General features: G+C 45.5%; 4 protein-coding genes, 1 non-coding gene and 1 pseudogene across 6 annotated transcripts in view; 5 read left to right on the top strand and 1 right to left on the bottom strand.

The window, feature by feature from the left end:
• The window catches only part of btk (Bruton agammaglobulinemia tyrosine kinase), a 10,771-nt gene extending 10,564 nt beyond the window's left edge, over positions 1–207 (top strand). Inside the window, exon 18 of the mRNA XM_084469402.1 lies at positions 1–207. This exon is cut by the window's left edge and continues 524 nt beyond it. The gene's annotated coding sequence lies outside the window, so the exon portion shown is untranslated.
• Positions 208–544: 337 nt separating this feature from the next.
• On the top strand, positions 545–2,207 carry timm8a (translocase of inner mitochondrial membrane 8 homolog A (yeast)). Its single transcript, XM_084469568.1, has 2 exons — positions 545–749; positions 1,502–2,207. The coding sequence occupies exons 1-2, from the start codon at positions 639–641 to the stop codon at positions 1,661–1,663; spliced, it is 273 nt and encodes a 90-aa protein (XP_084325694.1). The 5' UTR covers positions 545–638; the 3' UTR covers positions 1,664–2,207.
• A 135-nt stretch (positions 2,208–2,342) lies between these two features.
• On the bottom strand, positions 2,343–5,363 carry LOC311345185 (magnesium transporter NIPA2). The gene is made up of 6 exons (XM_084469567.1): positions 5,225–5,363; positions 4,847–4,979; positions 4,619–4,675; positions 4,231–4,321; positions 3,775–3,935; positions 2,343–3,373 (listed from the first exon to the last, which is right to left on the bottom strand). The coding sequence occupies exons 2-6, from the start codon at positions 4,977–4,979 to the stop codon at positions 2,718–2,720; spliced, it is 1,098 nt and encodes a 365-aa protein (XP_084325693.1). The 5' UTR covers positions 5,225–5,363; the 3' UTR covers positions 2,343–2,717.
• Positions 5,364–6,480: 1,117 nt separating this feature from the next.
• mars2 (methionyl-tRNA synthetase 2, mitochondrial) lies at positions 6,481–9,267 on the top strand. Its single transcript, XM_084469928.1, has 3 exons — positions 6,481–7,011; positions 7,155–7,489; positions 7,923–9,267. The coding sequence occupies exons 1-3, from the start codon at positions 6,729–6,731 to the stop codon at positions 9,090–9,092; spliced, it is 1,788 nt and encodes a 595-aa protein (XP_084326054.1). The 5' UTR covers positions 6,481–6,728; the 3' UTR covers positions 9,093–9,267.
• Positions 9,268–13,482: 4,215 nt separating this feature from the next.
• Positions 13,483–13,582, top strand: LOC311349406 (U6 spliceosomal RNA; annotated as a pseudogene). The gene has a single exon.
• Positions 13,583–14,110: 528 nt separating this feature from the next.
• Positions 14,111–14,211, top strand: LOC311349408 (U6 spliceosomal RNA). Its single transcript, XR_014636482.1, has one exon. It is a non-coding gene; the product is annotated as a U6 spliceosomal RNA (small nuclear RNA).
• The last annotated feature ends 2,548 nt before the right edge of the window (positions 14,212–16,759 follow it).

Raw genomic sequence — 16,759 nt, 5'->3', positions numbered from 1 at the left:
TTAATAATTATAATAATAAAGTGCCCTATATTAGTATATATTCTGCCCTTCTTCGATTGACTTCGAATTAGCTAGTTATATTATTTTATAATTTGCCTGAGAGATTTGAATAAAATGTGTGTTCATTAAAATAAAATGTAAGTTTGTTGGAAACATTTTAATTGCATATTTTCGCTAAAATGTCATTAAACGTTGTCTTTGACATTCCAGTAGTGTTGAGTATTCTTGAAGGGCGAGAGAGAGCGAGAGAGCGAGAGAGAGCGAGCGAGCGAGAGAAATGGGGGGCGAGAGAGAGAGAGAGAGAGAGAGAGAGAGAGAAATGGGGGGAGAGAGGTAACTAAAACGATGACTCAAATGACGGATTAAACGATGGACTAATATCTCTGCATTTGGAACAAGATGGGCTACTTCTTAACATGAATGTATCTATCTTAACATGAATGTATCTATCTTAACATGTTACACGCGAGAAGAAAACGGACAGAAATACAAATGAAAGTGACGTCACACACACGCTGCGCTGTCATTGGTGGGTTCTGTTCCTGGTTCCGGTCGGTCTTCTCCGGTGGTGCCTAGTCGCTGCACGTGAAGGTCAGAAAGGCGCTGCTGTCTGTCGAGGAGGGCTTCGTGTTGAGAAGATGGAGGGACAAGGAGCCGCACCCGACCCCCAGCTCCAGCAGTTCATCGAGGTCGAATCCCAGAAGCAGAGATTTCAGCAGCTGGTGCACCAGATGACTGAAGTGTGCTGGGTAAGACACACACACACATACACACACACACACACACACACACACACACACACACACACACACACACACACACACACACACACACACACACACACACACACACACACACACACACACACACACACACACACACACACACACACACGTCTGCTCTCCTGCTAGGCTAGCTAACAGTACTGTACAGCTGTACGTTCATCATGACCATGCATTATGTACGTTTCATGAGTACAAAGATTTACGAATTGGCCTCGTAGCTGGTCTTGGATCTGTGGCGATGTATCAGGACGGCTGGTGGTTAGGAAACTCACTAGCCGCAAGCCACTAGGACGTCCGTAGGAGAGCCCTTCTCATGACAATATAAGTCATGTGATTGTATTTAATGGTGATTAACTCACCAATAGTGCACCTCTACGGACAACTTGGGTCATCCTCTTTGTGTCTCCATGCCTTTGGTTTCACAAAAATCGACTTTTTTTGTGCATTTCAGACTTTCGGTAAATGACCCTGTAAAGTGTTCAATCACCTCAGAACATATTGAAAGATGTAATGATTCCGACAATGAGAGTTTCATACAAGAGCTTATGAGGAGAACAATTTCTTGAATTTCCCCTTGGGGATCAATGAAAGTATATCTATCCATCTATCAATGCACCTAGTCGTTACATCAGTTTGTATTGTTGTACTTTGTGTCAACCACTTTACGATTGTACTCGTATTGTAGCCTGACTCCTTATTGTTATGTTTTTTTCTAGGAAAAATGCATGGATAAACCCGGTCCTAAGTTGGACTCCAGGACAGAAAGCTGCTTTGTTAACTGTGTGGAGAGATTCATAGACACGAGCCAATTCATCCTGAACAGGCTTGAGCAAACGCAGAGGAGTAGAGGTTCCTTCTCAGAATCCATGTCGGACTAAACGCTGTCCTGTGAAAGGACAGACAAAACGGACGCATACAACCTTTGGTTCTTCCCACCTCCCGTACAGACTAACATGAGAACCGTCCCAGCAACCTGAAGAGAATAAAATGTGTTAGGTTTGATACAAGTGCCTCAAGCAAACGCATGTATCTGGCCATCAGGAGTTGTACGCATGTACCCAGCGCTGATTTGCCCCCTCAATGGGTAATATGCGTGTTGTTTGTGGACTGAAAGTCTTTTAATGTTGCCATGGCTAGGAAACGTTTCATGTTATTCTTTACAGCAGTTGGGTTTTAAACTTGATTGGACACCTCTTTTGGTGTGATGAGAACCTGCATTGGATCAGCATCTTAATCTAGTTGATGAGCGGGGAAGCTTATATGATGTTGGCTACATTGGGTCTACCATGCTGTCCTACAAATGATCCACACCACTGCTGTTTAGGTCCAAGTGAGTGTTATCAGTGTCTTTATTGATAACATAATATATCGTTAACAATGTAAATGTACATATGAAATAAAGAATATGTCAATTGAAACATTCATCTGTTTAAGGCACATCACGGTATAGCAAGGGTGTTACATGGAATGGACTGATCCAAAAAGGATACTTAGGAAGAGTCCCTATTCAAAGCTAGTACTGGGGTAATTCAGTGACTTAACAACGAAGACCAGCATGAGATATGGACTCATTGGTACAGTGACAAATAAATATACTTCAGGTGCAAATGACGCATATATGCTTTTCCAGGAACAACTGGCACAAGTGATCTTAAATGTTAACTCAAAGTGAGCATTCGGATTGTATGATTACACATTCACAATTCACTCAAATAGGCGATAGTGTCATAAGTTTGATAGTGTCATAAATAGTGAAATAAAAAACTAACATTCAGACAGTAAAATAAGTAGATCAGTTGTGTATGCTCACAGCAAGCAGATGATCTTTGTAAAAAGCAGAATGTCAACGCTACAGTAGACGAGCTAGGAAGTTTGACGAGTCAAATATGAAATCCGATACTTTCTTTGCGGGGGGGGGGGGGGTGTTAGTGGCTAGATTGTCCCAAGACTTCCCTTCCTCCTCACAGGGCTCCCTGGAGGATATGTGCCCATCGCTGGCCCGCCCTCTTCCCCGTCCGCCTTGTCGCTCTTCGACTGGTGGTCGGGGAGGGCTGCGTAGGAGGGCTGATGCCAGGGCGCCCCCTGCAGCCCGTTCCTCAGGTACAGCGGGAGCGACTCCCAGGTGAAGGTGATGTCCTTGAAGGCGTGCAGCAGCAGGATCCCCATGATGATGGTGAGGAACCCACTCACGGTGCCCACCACGCCGTCTGTGGTCATCCTCAGCCACTCCTTGAAGAGGATGGCCGAGCAGGCCATGACCGAGGTGGTGAAGAACACGTAGTAGATGGGAGTGACGATGGAGGTGTTGAAGATGTCCAGCGCTTTGTTCAGGTAGCTGATCTGGATGCTCACGCAGATCACCAGGCAGATGAGCAGGCACCAGAAGAGCGGTTCCTTCAGCACGGCCGTCCCGGCGAACAGCTCCTTGAAGCCGATGCCCAGGCCCTTCACGCAGGACACGGAGAGCGAGCCAATCACAGAGCAGATCAGGATGTAGACCAGGACGTTCTTCTGGCCATACTTGGGCGCCACTGCGAAAATGAGGACCAGACTGCCCAGTACGACGGATGTGGCAAAAACAATAAAGCCTAGCAAGGAGTATAAATGCAAGTTACATTTCATTTTCATTTACATTTAGCAGACGCTTTTATCCAAAGCGACTTACAACGGTTCATACACACATTCGCACACCAACGGCTGAGTCAACCACACACGGTCAGGAACGGAAGGTCAAAGACACCACGACATCCAGTTAGGAGGAGCTGGGGATGGAACTAGCAACCTTCCGGTTAAAAATCAACCAACACTACCTGCTGGGCTACTGCTGCCCCAAGTAATTTAAAATTGTTCCAGTGCAATGACTTTGTTATGACTGTCTTATAGAAGATCCAGCCAAACAAACCCAGTCTAATCCAACAGGGAGGTTTTGACCGATTTCCAATGCATGTATGATTCTATTGTTTGAGTTCTCCTTGTGTCGTGTCCATACCGGGGTCTTTGAGCTTCTCAGCCATGCTTCTGAGCGAGGCCACCTCCTCCTCCTGGGGCGCATGCACCACCATCACCGTGGAGCCAAAGATGCACAGCAGGCATCCTACTTTTCCATGGACGTTCAACTTCTCGTTCAGGAAATAGGTGGACAGCACAGCACTATAAGAGATGAACAAAAAGTACAACTGTTTGTCTGCAGTGACCATACTAGTGAAATGAATGCACAGAATACATGGGCCTAGAGTGTGGACACTGGTCTATTTTGGATGTACAACCAAGGTTTGCATTCTTGATGAGAAGGCATAATATCACTGTCGATCTAGCTTCCCCCAAGCCCAAGGCATCGCTTCCTATTTTTGATCGGCTGTACTTGTCAAGTGACAGCGAGAGGTGTCAACACGAGAGGGTGGCGGCGGTAACGGAGTAGAGCCATTCCGTAGTCAAACACCTTTACCTCACGAGTACACTCATGGCTCCGAGAGGAGTCACCAGGGTTGCCGGTGCAAACGCATATGCCGCAAAGTTTGCAGCTTCTCCAACTCCCACTGAAAGTCAGGGATAGGGAGAAATGGAAGGTTTTCGTTAAATATTTTCTTCTAAAGTGTGCAAAATGCAATTGCAATAATGTTCACTTCAAAGCTGATATACACAATGTAGGCATGGCGACACAACATCACCAACGACAATAGCCATCCCACTCGGAGTAGCTCCTAATCGGAATACAAAGGCATCAATGTATGGGACCGTGTGGGTTGGTTACAGCCAGGCGCTTGTTTCGCAAACTCCTCCACCACACATTTGAGTATTCATAGAAAAGGTAGGTTTGCATACAATGGTCTTACTTGAGATCAGCCCTGCCCACCACAGCCATTCTTTAAGGTAAGAATAACCTCCCTGGCCTGTGAAAGAAAGCAAGACTCAGCATTGGATGTGGGCAACCACTTTGCACTTAAATCCACACACGATCGCGTTACAAAGTGGCTCGTGTAGTTAATCAGGCCCCTTTCACAGTCGAGCATCACTATCTTACACAACTTATGGAGTGTAAAGTGATAAGACAGCGATGTTACCTGCTCGCATTGAACCCTTGCTGGCCAATCGTAGCAAGCCTTTCTTTTTCAAAATAAAGCTCGCCCCGATAAAGACACTGGATCCGATCGCCAAAGACAGACCAATGTAGAAATCCTTCCGGTTGACATCCATCTAAAACAAAACGACGGTAAACGTTGCGTTTATTACCAGTAGAGCGACACCAAGTAGTCTGGAAATGAGGTTAAGGGGCAACAAGTAGGCTTATGCTCTCCGGGTTTAGATCACATGATAACGGTCTTGTGTTAGGACTAACATATCCCAGAGAAAACGATAAATTAAGACATTGAACCAACTCGCTGATGTGGGGTAATCGTTTAAAATGAAAAAGTACAAGTCAACTGTACATTAAAGTTTACCTTCAGCCCATTCGTAACTGTTGAAAGAAATCCAGTGAGGGAGCGCTGAGGACTTCCTGATCACGCTGCACGACAGACAGAGGCTGGAGCTGCGATCAGCTCTAAGTACCGCTCCCGTACCGCTCCCCAGGAATCAGACCCGCTCCCCAGTACCGCCCCCCAGTACCGCTCCCCTGGAACCAGACCCGCTCCCCAGTACCGCTCCCCAGGAACCAGACCCGCCCACCGGTACCGCTCCCCAGGAACCAGACCCGCTCCCCATGAATCAGACCCGCTCCCCAGTACCGCTCCCCAGGAACCAGACCCGCTCCCCAGGAACCAGAACCGCTCACCAGGAACCAGACCCACTCCCCTGGAACCAGAACCGCTCACCAGGAACCAGACCCGCACTGGGTCTGCGACCCCACATGTGTTCAGTTTAGATGCATGAGACTTCTCATGTATTTTCTTTATTTTAATTGACGGGAAGTAACAGTAACAGTAAGTTACCTATCGATATTAATGTAGAAAAATAAATGAGATAAAGCATAGCACATTCTTTTAAACATCATTCCTCATCCTCATGAGGAATGATGGATGAGGATGAGGCATCATTCTATATGCTATATGCTATTTAGATTGCTTTTATACGTTTAGAAATATCTGCATTTTGACACAAAACATTTGTCTCTATCATTGGAAGTAAAAGCAAGTATCCTTGTGTTTAAACTTAAAACATATTTAATTATACTGACAGAAATAAACATACGTAGGCTACAAAATGATCTATAACATATGGATCAATTAAATTATCCGTAGAGCCATAGCTGTTTGTAATTAGTGGTTACAGGAATTTAGCATTATAGTATTGGACAAGATTCCCTCAGCTGTCAGTATAAAAAACCCCGTAACTTTCTTTGTAATTTGTGAAAGTAGGGTTAGGGTTGGGGTTAGTAAAAGTAAAGAACTAGAAATAAATCGTAAATGCCCTCCATCCAAGTGATATGGAATGTAAGCAATAGTGCATATGTTTTTGTGTTGTTTTATGTCAATGTCGACATACACATTAGACACATGCAGATCAATATTATGGGTCAAAGTACCCTAAAATATATAACTCAGCCCGACAAAAAACAACATATTACAGAATATAAAAAGTTGAAGGCAGACTCTGAGATGTGATTGGTGGTTAAATTCAGAGGCGGGTTTAAACACGACGGAGCAATTTCATTGGTCGAGCGAATGTTGCGCTTACAAAACAGGAAACAGGTCTAACCTTGACAAGGAAACATCTCACGTGTAGCTCTAGTCAAGTTCTTCGTTTAAAAATATTCTGCGACGAATAACGACGATACTGGCCGGTGTCAGGCACAAAATGCCGTGCTCAAGAGACGACGGTTTGGCCACTGAGTGCTTACGGGACCCCGGCCATTCATGCATGGAGACAGCAGGCTGTCATACTGACTGACTGGATCAACTTGAGTTCCTGACTTGAGATAATGGGATCACCGTCTGGTATGCCAACATGAGGAACCTATGCCGATTTATCATTCGGAACTATAGTCTGGTACCAGGGTGGCCTACACGTTTATTTGCACAATGCCATGTCCCTCATGCCGGTCCACAGAGGTTGGATGTCAGGCACATGAGCACACCCCCCCCCAGCGATGAAGAGCATTTCTTCATCACTACCCCCGTCTTCTATGTCAACGCATCCCCGCATCTAGGACATTTGTATTCGGCCGTGACTGCAGACTGCTTGCACAGATACAAACTACTTCAAGGCTTCAAGTCAAAGTTTTCTACAGGTAATTCTCAGAACATGCATGGTTTTGAAAATATGTTGCCTGACCATACTATTCATGACATAAGTGTGCTATGGCAATGACTGTTGTGTCATGTTTACAATGTGTATGCCCTACTTAGTTAACCATGTCCTTCTGTATCTCAGGCACCGATGAGCACGGCCTGAAAATCCAACAGGCAGCCGAATCTGCAGGCAAAGATCCTCTCATCTTCTGCACCGATGTGTCCGAAAGATTTAAACGTCTATTCGTCCATTGTAACATCTCGTACACAGACTACATCAGGACCAGCGAGCCAGTGCACCGGCAGGCTGTGGAGAGGTTTTGGACCGTGCTGCAGGACAAAGGGCTCATCTACAAGGGGAGCTATGAGGGCTGGTACTCCATGCAAGACGAGAGCTTCCTCACGCCATCACAGGTGGCTGACGCCTTGGACCCATCGGGAAAAGACATCAAGATCTCCCTAGACAGTGGGCACAAGGTACAGGAAGAAAACTGTTAATCAAGCCATGCATTGTTGTTGATGTCCACCTTTCAGATGCTGCATTAATGGGACAACAATCAAGTAGTTATGTCTTTCTTGGCCCATGAAAAGGAAGATAAATACGTCCTCTGTCTCGTTTCTAACATGTAGCACTTGAAGCAGGTTGCTCATTGGATTAATTTGATATACTCATGATTGTGTGTGTGTGTGTGTGTGTGTGTGTGTGTGTGTGTGTGTGTGTGTGTGTGTGTGTGTGTGTGTGTGTGTGTGTGTGTGTGTGTGTGTGTGTGTGTGTGTGTGTGTGTTTTTCATGGTTGATTGCAATTATTGTCAATCACTCTGGTTAAAAGTCTGTGAATTGCAACGTGCCTCTGCCTGTTCATCTCGGCCGTTCATCCTCCCAGATTCACACGCTTGTGTCGCTCCTCAGGTGGAGTGGATGAAGGAGGACAACTACATGTTCCGTCTGTCTGCGTTCCGCCGCCCGCTGCTGGACTGGCTGCGGGGGAACCCCGGCGCCATCCAACCGCAGCGCTTCCACCAGGACGTCCTCCAGTGGCTGCAGGAGGAACTGCCGGACCTCTCGGTGTCCCGCCAGAGAAGCCGTCTCCAGTGGGGGGTCCCGGTCCCGGGCGACCCCCACCAGACCGTCTACGTCTGGCTGGATGCCCTGGTCAACTACCTGACCGTCGCCGGCTATCCCGACGCCCACGCACGGTGGTGGAGCTCCGCCCACCACGTCATAGGGAAGGACATTTTAAAGTTCCACGCCATCTATTGGCCAGCTTTTCTCTTGGGGGTGGGGCTACCGCCGCCACAGAGGATCTGCGTGCACTCCCATTGGACAGTGGGGGGTAAAAAGATGTCCAAGAGCGTGGGCAACGTGGTCGACCCCGTGGAGAAGTCTGGGAGGTTCACGACGGACGGCCTGAGGTACTTCCTCCTGCGGCAGGGCGTGCCAGACTCTGACTGTGACTACAACGACGGCAAGGTGCTCAAGGTGCTCAACGCCGAGCTGGCCGACTCGCTGGGCGGCCTGCTGAACCGATGCACCGCTCCCGCTCTCAACCCCGCCCAGCATTACCCGCCCTTCTGGCCGGAGCTGTTCGCGGCCAGCGCAGGGGGCAGGGCGACGGCGGACGACCACCGCCTGCTGGAGGCGGTGCGGGGCCTCCCCTCCGTGGTGGAGCGCCACTACGAGAGCCTGCACGCGTACAAGGCGCTGGAGGCCGTCGGCGGCTGCGTGAGGCTCACCAACGGCTTCGTCCAACGCCACGCGCCCTGGAAGCTGGACAGGGGCAACGAGGGTGACCGCCGCTGGCTGGACACCCTCCTCCACGTGGCCCTCGAGTGCCTGAGGATGTACGGCACACTCCTGCAGCCCGCCGTGCCGGAGACCGCCGACAGGCTGCTGTGCAGGCTGGGCGTGGGTCCGGGCGAGAGGAGCTGGAGGGCGCTCTCTTTCCTGCCCAGGGCCCGAGGGATGGCCTGCCCTTTCGAGGGTAGGGCTTTGGGGGCTGATTCTGGGGTGCTGTTCAGCCGCCTGGAGCCTTTGGACACGGACGACCGAAAGCCTAAGAGGACTTTGAAACATGCATGAATATACATGTTTAATAATAACTGAACATGCAGTTATAACTGGCAATGAGTTTTCACTGAAGTGTGTGTCTCTGTGCAAATGTGTACTCATTTGACACGTTGAATTAAAAGCTAAATTAATTCAGACTAAGATGGTATTGAGGATTAGGCTGAAGTGTTCACAGAAGTCGATACAATAAAACACATTCAACTGACATGATTTTGTTTTATGAGAAATACACAGAAAAATTTAAATAAAATAAACTTTCATTATTCATAAATTGGCGCCTCATCCACTCCCACTCACAGGGGGAAAACAAGAACTTACAGCAGTAGACTGAACCACTAGTTCGGAAAATACTCAAGTTCAAATAATGCACGTTAGATAGATAGATAAATTGATTGACTTTATTGATCCCCAGGGGGAAATTCAAAGTCAAAGTCGCTTGAGCACGTCATACACAGCATACACATACAACAAAAACAAGATTATAAAATAAAAAAATATTCACATGGTTAATATGGACGATAAAATACATGAAATTTAAAAGATAGGCTTTGGAGAATGTGTGACATGATTGTAGTATGTACAGAAGCCAGCATTAAATATGGAAAATAAAAAGGACTATTGCAAGCATATTAATAATTTAAAATAAAATAAATAAAAAGTATAGCAGTGAAAGGATAAAGTCTAAAACCAGGAAAACCAGTATTAAATATATAAACAGTAATGTAATAATGTCAAAAGTAGGATAGACAGGCCAGGCCGGGGGAAAGAGGGAGGGGTTGTGCATAAGGGCTAATAAAGCCAGTAAACAGTGTAACAGACACACAACAGACTGGTAAAACATCCGGAGGAGCTTGCTGCAGACATTGAAGGGCCGCAGCCTCCTCAGGAAGTACAGCCGGCTCTGCCCTTTCTTGTGGAGTGCATCAGTGTTGGCTGACCAGCCCAGTTTATAATCCAGGTGTATCCCCAGATACTTGTAAGTGTTCACCCCCTCAACATTGAGCCCCTCAATAGAGACTGGCAGCAGAGCAGGCTTGGACCTACGTAAATCCACCACCATCTCCCTGGTCCTAGCAGTGTTTAGTTGTAGGTGGTTGAGTTTGCACAATTGCACAAACTCCTCCACCAGGCTCCGGTACTCCCCCTCCTGCCCATCCCTGATACACCCCACAATTGCAGTATCGTCCGAAAACGTCTGCATGTGACATGACTCTGTTTTGTAGAAGAAGTCAGACGTGAACAGGAGAGAGCACCGTTCCCTGTGGAGCACAGTGTCAGAGAGGCAGTGTGTGTGTGTGGTGACTACACGTCCCCGTTTTCCGTGACCTGTCAACAATCCTGTCAACAAATCCCCCCCCCCAATCAACAATCCCGTCCGACCCCCCCCCCCCCCCAACAATCCTGTCCGCCAGAGTAAGGGCAGTGTCCCCGTTTTAGTTTTCTATGACAAGTTTGGAGGTTTTTACACCGCAGAATCCAAAATGTCCCCGGATTTGGTCTCAGAAATCTGGTCGTGTGTGTGTGTGTGTGTGTGTGTGTGTGTGTGTGTGTGTGTGTGTGTGTGTGTTCTATATTTGTGAAAGAGTCTATCAGTACGTTTACATGCACAGCTTAATCCGATTAAAGCCATAGTTCGACTATGCTCAATTGGCTCTATTACCACTAGTTGAAATGGGCACACCGCCACCTATCGTTCCGGGGCATGACACGCTTCGGCCAATGAATCGATTTACTCACCGCCATGTATACGCGGACAATTGCAGTTGTCCAATTGTGGAGCATAATCGAGCTAGGGCTTTAATCGAATTAAGCTGTGCATGTAAACGTACTGTCTGTTGTAGAGAACGTCTAATCGCATTTTTTGCTACATTAATACCTTCATAGATTTTACCCCCTCGGTTTCACAGTAGGCAAGGCACTGAAATTGCGTGTCGAGCCGTGACCGAACCGACCTTGCAGTGTAAAAATGCTTTTTTGTTGACGATCATATAAGACAAATGACGTTTAAAATTAATCTTTAAAAGAAAGGTATGCATCTTGTCTTCAGGAGATGCAGTGGAAAGGTGATCAGTCCATCGCTTAGAGCCAGAAGAGGTCGCATGCTGACACCTAGTGGTAGCTTTTGGAATATCACACTTACAATTTTCAAAACATTTAACACTCAAAAAGCTACTGTTAGGGGTCAGCTTGTGACCTCTCTTCTGGCTCATACTGCTCGGTAACCCAACTACAATTGATCCAATTATGTATTTTATATTTGTGTGGCGAGGTGATAGGCGAGAGGAAAATAAACTAAAAGATCTAACTAAAAACAAGAAAAAGGAACCGACAACGCCACCCTGGGAATTTCACCCAGGGAATTAATTTAAAGTGCAAAGCACATAAATGTTGTGGAAAAATACAATTTATTAAATAACTTTTCTTTTTAAAACAAAGTCTTCATTCACCCCAAAAGCAAGTAAAGGGCTTGGAGCCGAGTAAGTGGACAGTGACTAGTGTAGGGGAGGTTCCACCAAAATAAATAAATCAATCAAAATCACCCAACATAAGTGGCACACACACACTAAAGTAAACCCGCTCCCAGGCCACAGCAAACTAGACAAGGGGGGGACACCACCACCACGACACCAGCAGGTCACCACCGGTCTCCAGCCACTAAAAAGAGAAATACACGGATCAGTGGGCAATTGACAATCAACAACTGCCCACTATTAACTTATCTAGTAATGAACAAAATATGGAAACAAAAACCCAAAAGAAAACAAACACAATACACCCAAAATAGTTTACATAAACTCAGTACTCAGGACTAAGTAAATAATCAAACCAAAAGTACCAAATTACTCAAATAATCAGAACACACTTTAACACTCATTCCCCGGTAAGCTAAGCCCCGGTTAAAAGACACTCCAGATGAGCGCCCCTGGGAGAGCTACTCGGGAGGGGTGCGCCGCAGCGACAGGCGGAAGTGGGCACGAGGTGCCAGCCGGAGCAAAGCACGTGAGGTAAACAACAGCAGCGTAGTCACCCTGTCGGACCAGACCACCTTTGGCCCGGAAGTGACGCGCCAGTGACAGGAGCGCAAAAGAAAGAGGCAGGTGGAGGATGGCTGCTTTTATACCAGCCCACCTCATGACGGCCACTAGTGGTACTCAACAAACAGTGACACTGAATAACATGGATAGCACATCTATGCTGCTACATTTGTATATTTGATTTTATCATGTATAGAAGTAGATCGCAGTATTAGTCAACCTATATGGCATTCAATGGCATTGATATGGTAATCGCGATGAAATCAACTTTATTTAAACTCTGCAGAATGTTAAGCTGTATTAATACTGATTTGATACGTTGTTCTGAAGACAATAAAGGCATTACTTACGGTGGTTGGAAACTAAGTCTTCAGCTGGAGGAGCGCAGGTGAATATGCGCTCCCCGCCGGGAGCCAATCACGGAGCAGCATCCCAGTCCAAGTGAGATTCAGTCCAATGAAACCATGGCAGCTTTTCGGCAAATTAAGTGAGACGGTCCAATCAAAGGCCGTGCTTTTTTTTGCCAGGGCGGGGCGCACAAGTGAGCAAGTGAGACACAGGATGTAGAGAGGAATCACAAATAATAATAATTTCATCTAATAATGTCGACTTATACGTAGTTTTCTTTTTGGTGAAACACTGTTTTTAGTGACAGAGTAGTCCACTACAGTGCTGCACATACAAATTTGCCAAAAAAATAAAGTAAAACTTTAAAATGAGTTATAAAGTTGTTTATTTTCAACTTTTTAAAATCATTATGAATTGTTATGTCTCCGCTGCTATGGGGTTATCATACACAAATTTGCCCCCCAAAAAGAATAATTTTAAATTATTTTTAAGCAAAAAAAAGTGTTTTTTTTTTTAAAACTTTTTAAAATTATTATTTTTCTCCGCTGCTATGGGGAAGCAAAATCATTACTACCGATTTTTGCACTTTAGGGTTAGAATAAGGGATAACAACTCAATAAAAAACAACTCATATTTACCCATGCCCATTTTTTTGGTAAACATTGTCACCACTAGTTGGCGCTACTTCCACCAAAGTATATGGGTCAGTAACCTGGACTCAGTCTGACCCGGTATCCGCTAGAAATACGGAATTTGGAAAAACACTGCTTTCAGTGGCCGAGTAGTGCACTACAGCGCTACACGCACAGTCCAGCACGAGCGCTATTAAACATATCAAAAGAGACAGACTGCAAGGAATCCACGCATCTATCCATGCATCTACGATGGCTATGTATTGTTGTGTTAGTGTGTGTGTATTATAGAACCCCATAGAACCACACCCTTTGAGTGGACCATCCCCCTTGAGTGGAGGTATAAACATCAGCCATGAGCAGGCTACATTTGTGTTACTTCCATTTGTGTTACTTTGGTATCACATATACTAAAATTGGAACGATAGAGAAGATTAGCATGGCGCGCAAGGAAGAAACACAAATTCGTGAAGCGTTCTATCTTTTAATAATTTGATCTAATAATGTCTACTTATACGTATTTTTTTTGGTGAAACACTGCTTTCAGTGGCCGAGTAGTGCACTACAGCGCTACACGCACAGTCCAGCATGAGTGCTATTAAACATATCAAAAGACATCTACAGGCTGCAAGGAATCCACAAATGTTACTTCCATCGTCCTACAAACCTCTACAGTCTCCAACGTGTCCAAAAGTTGTACTCCCATCCGTCTACAAACTTGCGTTCTCGAGATATGGAATCAGACAGGGTTTTCCAATGCAAATTTTATCCAAGTACCCCTACCCTAACACCCCTACCTAAAATGCATAGCGGTGGCCTAACAGAACAGTTAAATCAGTAATATACTTGTCATATATCCTTTTCCCAACACATACTGGCCTTGTCTATGCATCTACGATGGCTATGTATTGTTGTGTTAGTGTGTGTGTATTATAGAACCCCATAGAACCACACCCTTTGAGTGGACCATCCCCCTTGAGTGGAGGTATAAACATCAGCCATGAGCAGGCTACATTTGCTACTTTGGTATCACAAATACTAAAATTGGAACGATAGAGAAGATTAGCATGGCGCGCAAGGGAAGACACGCAAATTCGTGAAGCGTTCCATCTATCTTTTAATAATTTGATCTAATGTCTACTTACGTTTTTTTTTTGGTGAAACACTGTTTTTAGTGACCGAGTAGTCCACTACAGCGCTGCACATACAAATTTGCCCAAAAAATAAAGTAAAACTTTTTTTAAGAGTTAGTTTTTTTTTTTTTTTTTTACTTTTTTAAATCATTATTCTGAATTATTTGTCTCTGCTGCTATAGGGTTATCATACACAAATTTGCCCCCCCAAAAAGAAGAATTTTAAATTATTTAAGTTAAAAAGTTTTATTTTTTTTAAGTTATTATAAAATATTATTTTCTCCTCTATGGGGCAGCAAAATCATTACTACCGATTTTTGCACTTTAGGGTTAGAATAAGGTATAAAACTCAATTTTAGGGTTAGGTTTTTATAATATTATTCAGCTTTTGATGGTCATGCAACCCTGGGTGCACTGGCACACCATCTCCCAATCCTTTCATATTGTTTTTTTCTTTTTAATATATGTTTTTCATTTTTGTGTTTTATTTCTTTTTTTGCAGGGATTGAATAAAACCAGAGGAAGAGAAGGAGGAGCAGCAGCTGGGGTCTGAGGAGGCGCGGAGCAAAGGTGAGTATACTTTTTATTCTATTTCCTTTTATGAACCCCAAGAGCGAGTCAAGAGGGAGCGGGGCACCACCAGTGCCGGTGAAGGCCCAAGGGGCCGGGGCTCCGAGAGGCCTCCCATAGTGGGTTAGGGTTAAGGGGGGGGGGGGGGGAGGTATGGGTAAGGGGGGGGGGGGGGGGGGGGGGAGGTATGGGTAAAGGAGAGGAGGATAGGGGAGGGGGGGTTAGGGGAGGGGAGAGGTAACCTTACCTTATTAGGGTAACCGCAGGGGATTACCGCACAACAAGCCACACAGCCATGTCGTTTTAAATGATTTTATATCGTAAAACATCAGTATACATTTCAACATCTGTGCGCACAGTGAAACAATTCTGGGATGTGATTAAAAAAAAACAATGGTTCATCGTGAGACCATCTGACCCTAACTCTGTCCCTAACACTGAACCATGAGGAACCCGCGAAGGAACCCTCGTAGGAACAAGAAATCCTTGACAACCCATGAAGTCACGTCCTGCGAGGTAGACGTTGAATCCGAAGTCTCCACCGTCCAGCTCTGATGAGGCGCCGTCGGTGGGTCACTGAAATGTTGCAAGAGGAAAAACACAAATTGTTAGCCTCGTAGCATAATCTATGTTGTTAGCCATAGGCCAATGATGTCAATGAGGCCACCGATGTTGATTACGCCATGAGGCTACCCATGTCCATTACGCCATGAGGCTACCCATGTCCATTACGCCATGAGGCTACCCATGTCCATTACGCCATGAGGCTACCCATGTCCATTACGCCATGAGGCTACCCATGTCCATTACTCCATGAGGCTACCCATGTCCATTACTCCATGAGGCTACCCATGTCCATTACTCCATGAGGCTACCCATGTCCATTACTCCATGAGGCTACCCATGTCCATTACTCCATGAGGCTACCCATGTCCATTACGCTATGAGGCTACCCATGTCCAGCTAGGAAGCTAACCAGATTCCGGGTCTCCCTCCAGATAGGTGGCTCCTCCATCAGCTCTCCTCAGCCGAGGGTTCCTGATCATTTTGTCCATGATTTTTTTAGTTAATATAATTTGTGTTGAAATTGTAAATAATTATACTTGAAGAAAATACTTTTGTTTTGAGAATTCTAAACTAGAAACACAGCGGTAGTAGTTTATTATTCTTTGGACACCTAATTTAAATAATTCTGAATCAAATCAAATTTCTTCTAACTTCTAAATGAAACATGCACACAGTTGGGAATTTGTAATTCAGGAATATCGTAAAACATTCTGTGAATTTAACAGCATAGCTCTGGTGGTGAAACGATGTAAAAAAAACTGTTGGTATTAACCTTCCAAAGACTTGAGCAGTCCCATCGTAGTCCTCGTCTCGCTCCTGGTGGGTCGTCAGCTTAATCTGTTCACAATACAAACACACATTAAAAGGGTGATGTTACGTTACCAAGTGTGAGTGTGACCAGCTGTTACGTTTTAGTGTCCACCTTGATGTACGCTGGATAAACTATAGTAGTAGTAGCTGATGTGACCTTAATTACTTCAAATCAAAGCTTTGGCTAAAATTCACAGGATGAAAAATCTGAAGGAAAAACTAATGAACACCCTCTCGGTCGTTTGAAATAATTAAAAAGAACCTCTGGGTCAAGTGTCAAGTGTTTGGTGATGGTTACCCTCTGGTCCCCAGTCCAGCCTGGTGCCCCATTCCTGGTCCAGGGGGATCTGGATACCCTCTGGTCCACAGCCTGGTGCCCCATTCCTGGTCCAGGGGGATCTGGATACCCTCCGGTCCACAGCCTGGTACCCCATGCCTGGTCTAGGGGATCTAGTTACCCTACATTATAATTAAGCGCGAGAAAAGCACTATACACATCCAATGTATTATTATTATCATCATCATCCACCCTGGTGCCCCATACCTGGTTCAGCGGGATCTGGTCTCCAGCCTCTGGTCTCCCA

This window comes from Micromesistius poutassou, assembly GCF_964030765.1.
Source record: "Micromesistius poutassou genome assembly, chromosome: 6".
Taxonomy (NCBI): Eukaryota; Metazoa; Chordata; class Actinopteri; order Gadiformes; family Gadidae; genus Micromesistius; species Micromesistius poutassou.
Note: the sequence above shows the minus strand (reverse complement) of the source record. Positions and strands in the feature narration are given on the sequence as shown.

What these genes read in the sequence shown, in the direction of transcription:
- timm8a (XM_084469568.1), top strand. Translation starts at nt 639, where the DNA reads ATGGAGGGACAAGGAGCCGCACCCGACCCCCAGCTCCAGCAGTTCATC. An exon ending in AGATGACTGAAGTGTGCTGG is followed by an intron (nt 750 to 1,501) that starts GTAAGACACACA and finishes GTTTTTTTCTAG; the next exon opens with GAAAAATGCATGGATAAACC.
- LOC311345185 (XM_084469567.1), bottom strand. Translation starts at nt 4,979, where the DNA reads ATGGATGTCAACCGGAAGGATTTCTACATTGGTCTGTCTTTGGCGATC. An exon ending in CAAGGGTTCAATGCGAGCAG is followed by an intron (nt 4,676 to 4,846) that starts GTAACATCGCTG and finishes TTTCTTTCACAG; the next exon opens with GCCAGGGAGGTTATTCTTAC. An exon ending in GCCATGAGTGTACTCGTGAG is followed by an intron (nt 3,936 to 4,230) that starts GTAAAGGTGTTT and finishes CATCTCTTATAG; the next exon opens with TGCTGTGCTGTCCACCTATT.
- mars2 (XM_084469928.1), top strand. Translation starts at nt 6,729, where the DNA reads ATGAGGAACCTATGCCGATTTATCATTCGGAACTATAGTCTGGTACCA. An exon ending in CAAGTCAAAGTTTTCTACAG is followed by an intron (nt 7,012 to 7,154) that starts GTAATTCTCAGA and finishes TCTGTATCTCAG; the next exon opens with GCACCGATGAGCACGGCCTG. An exon ending in CCCTAGACAGTGGGCACAAG is followed by an intron (nt 7,490 to 7,922) that starts GTACAGGAAGAA and finishes GTCGCTCCTCAG; the next exon opens with GTGGAGTGGATGAAGGAGGA.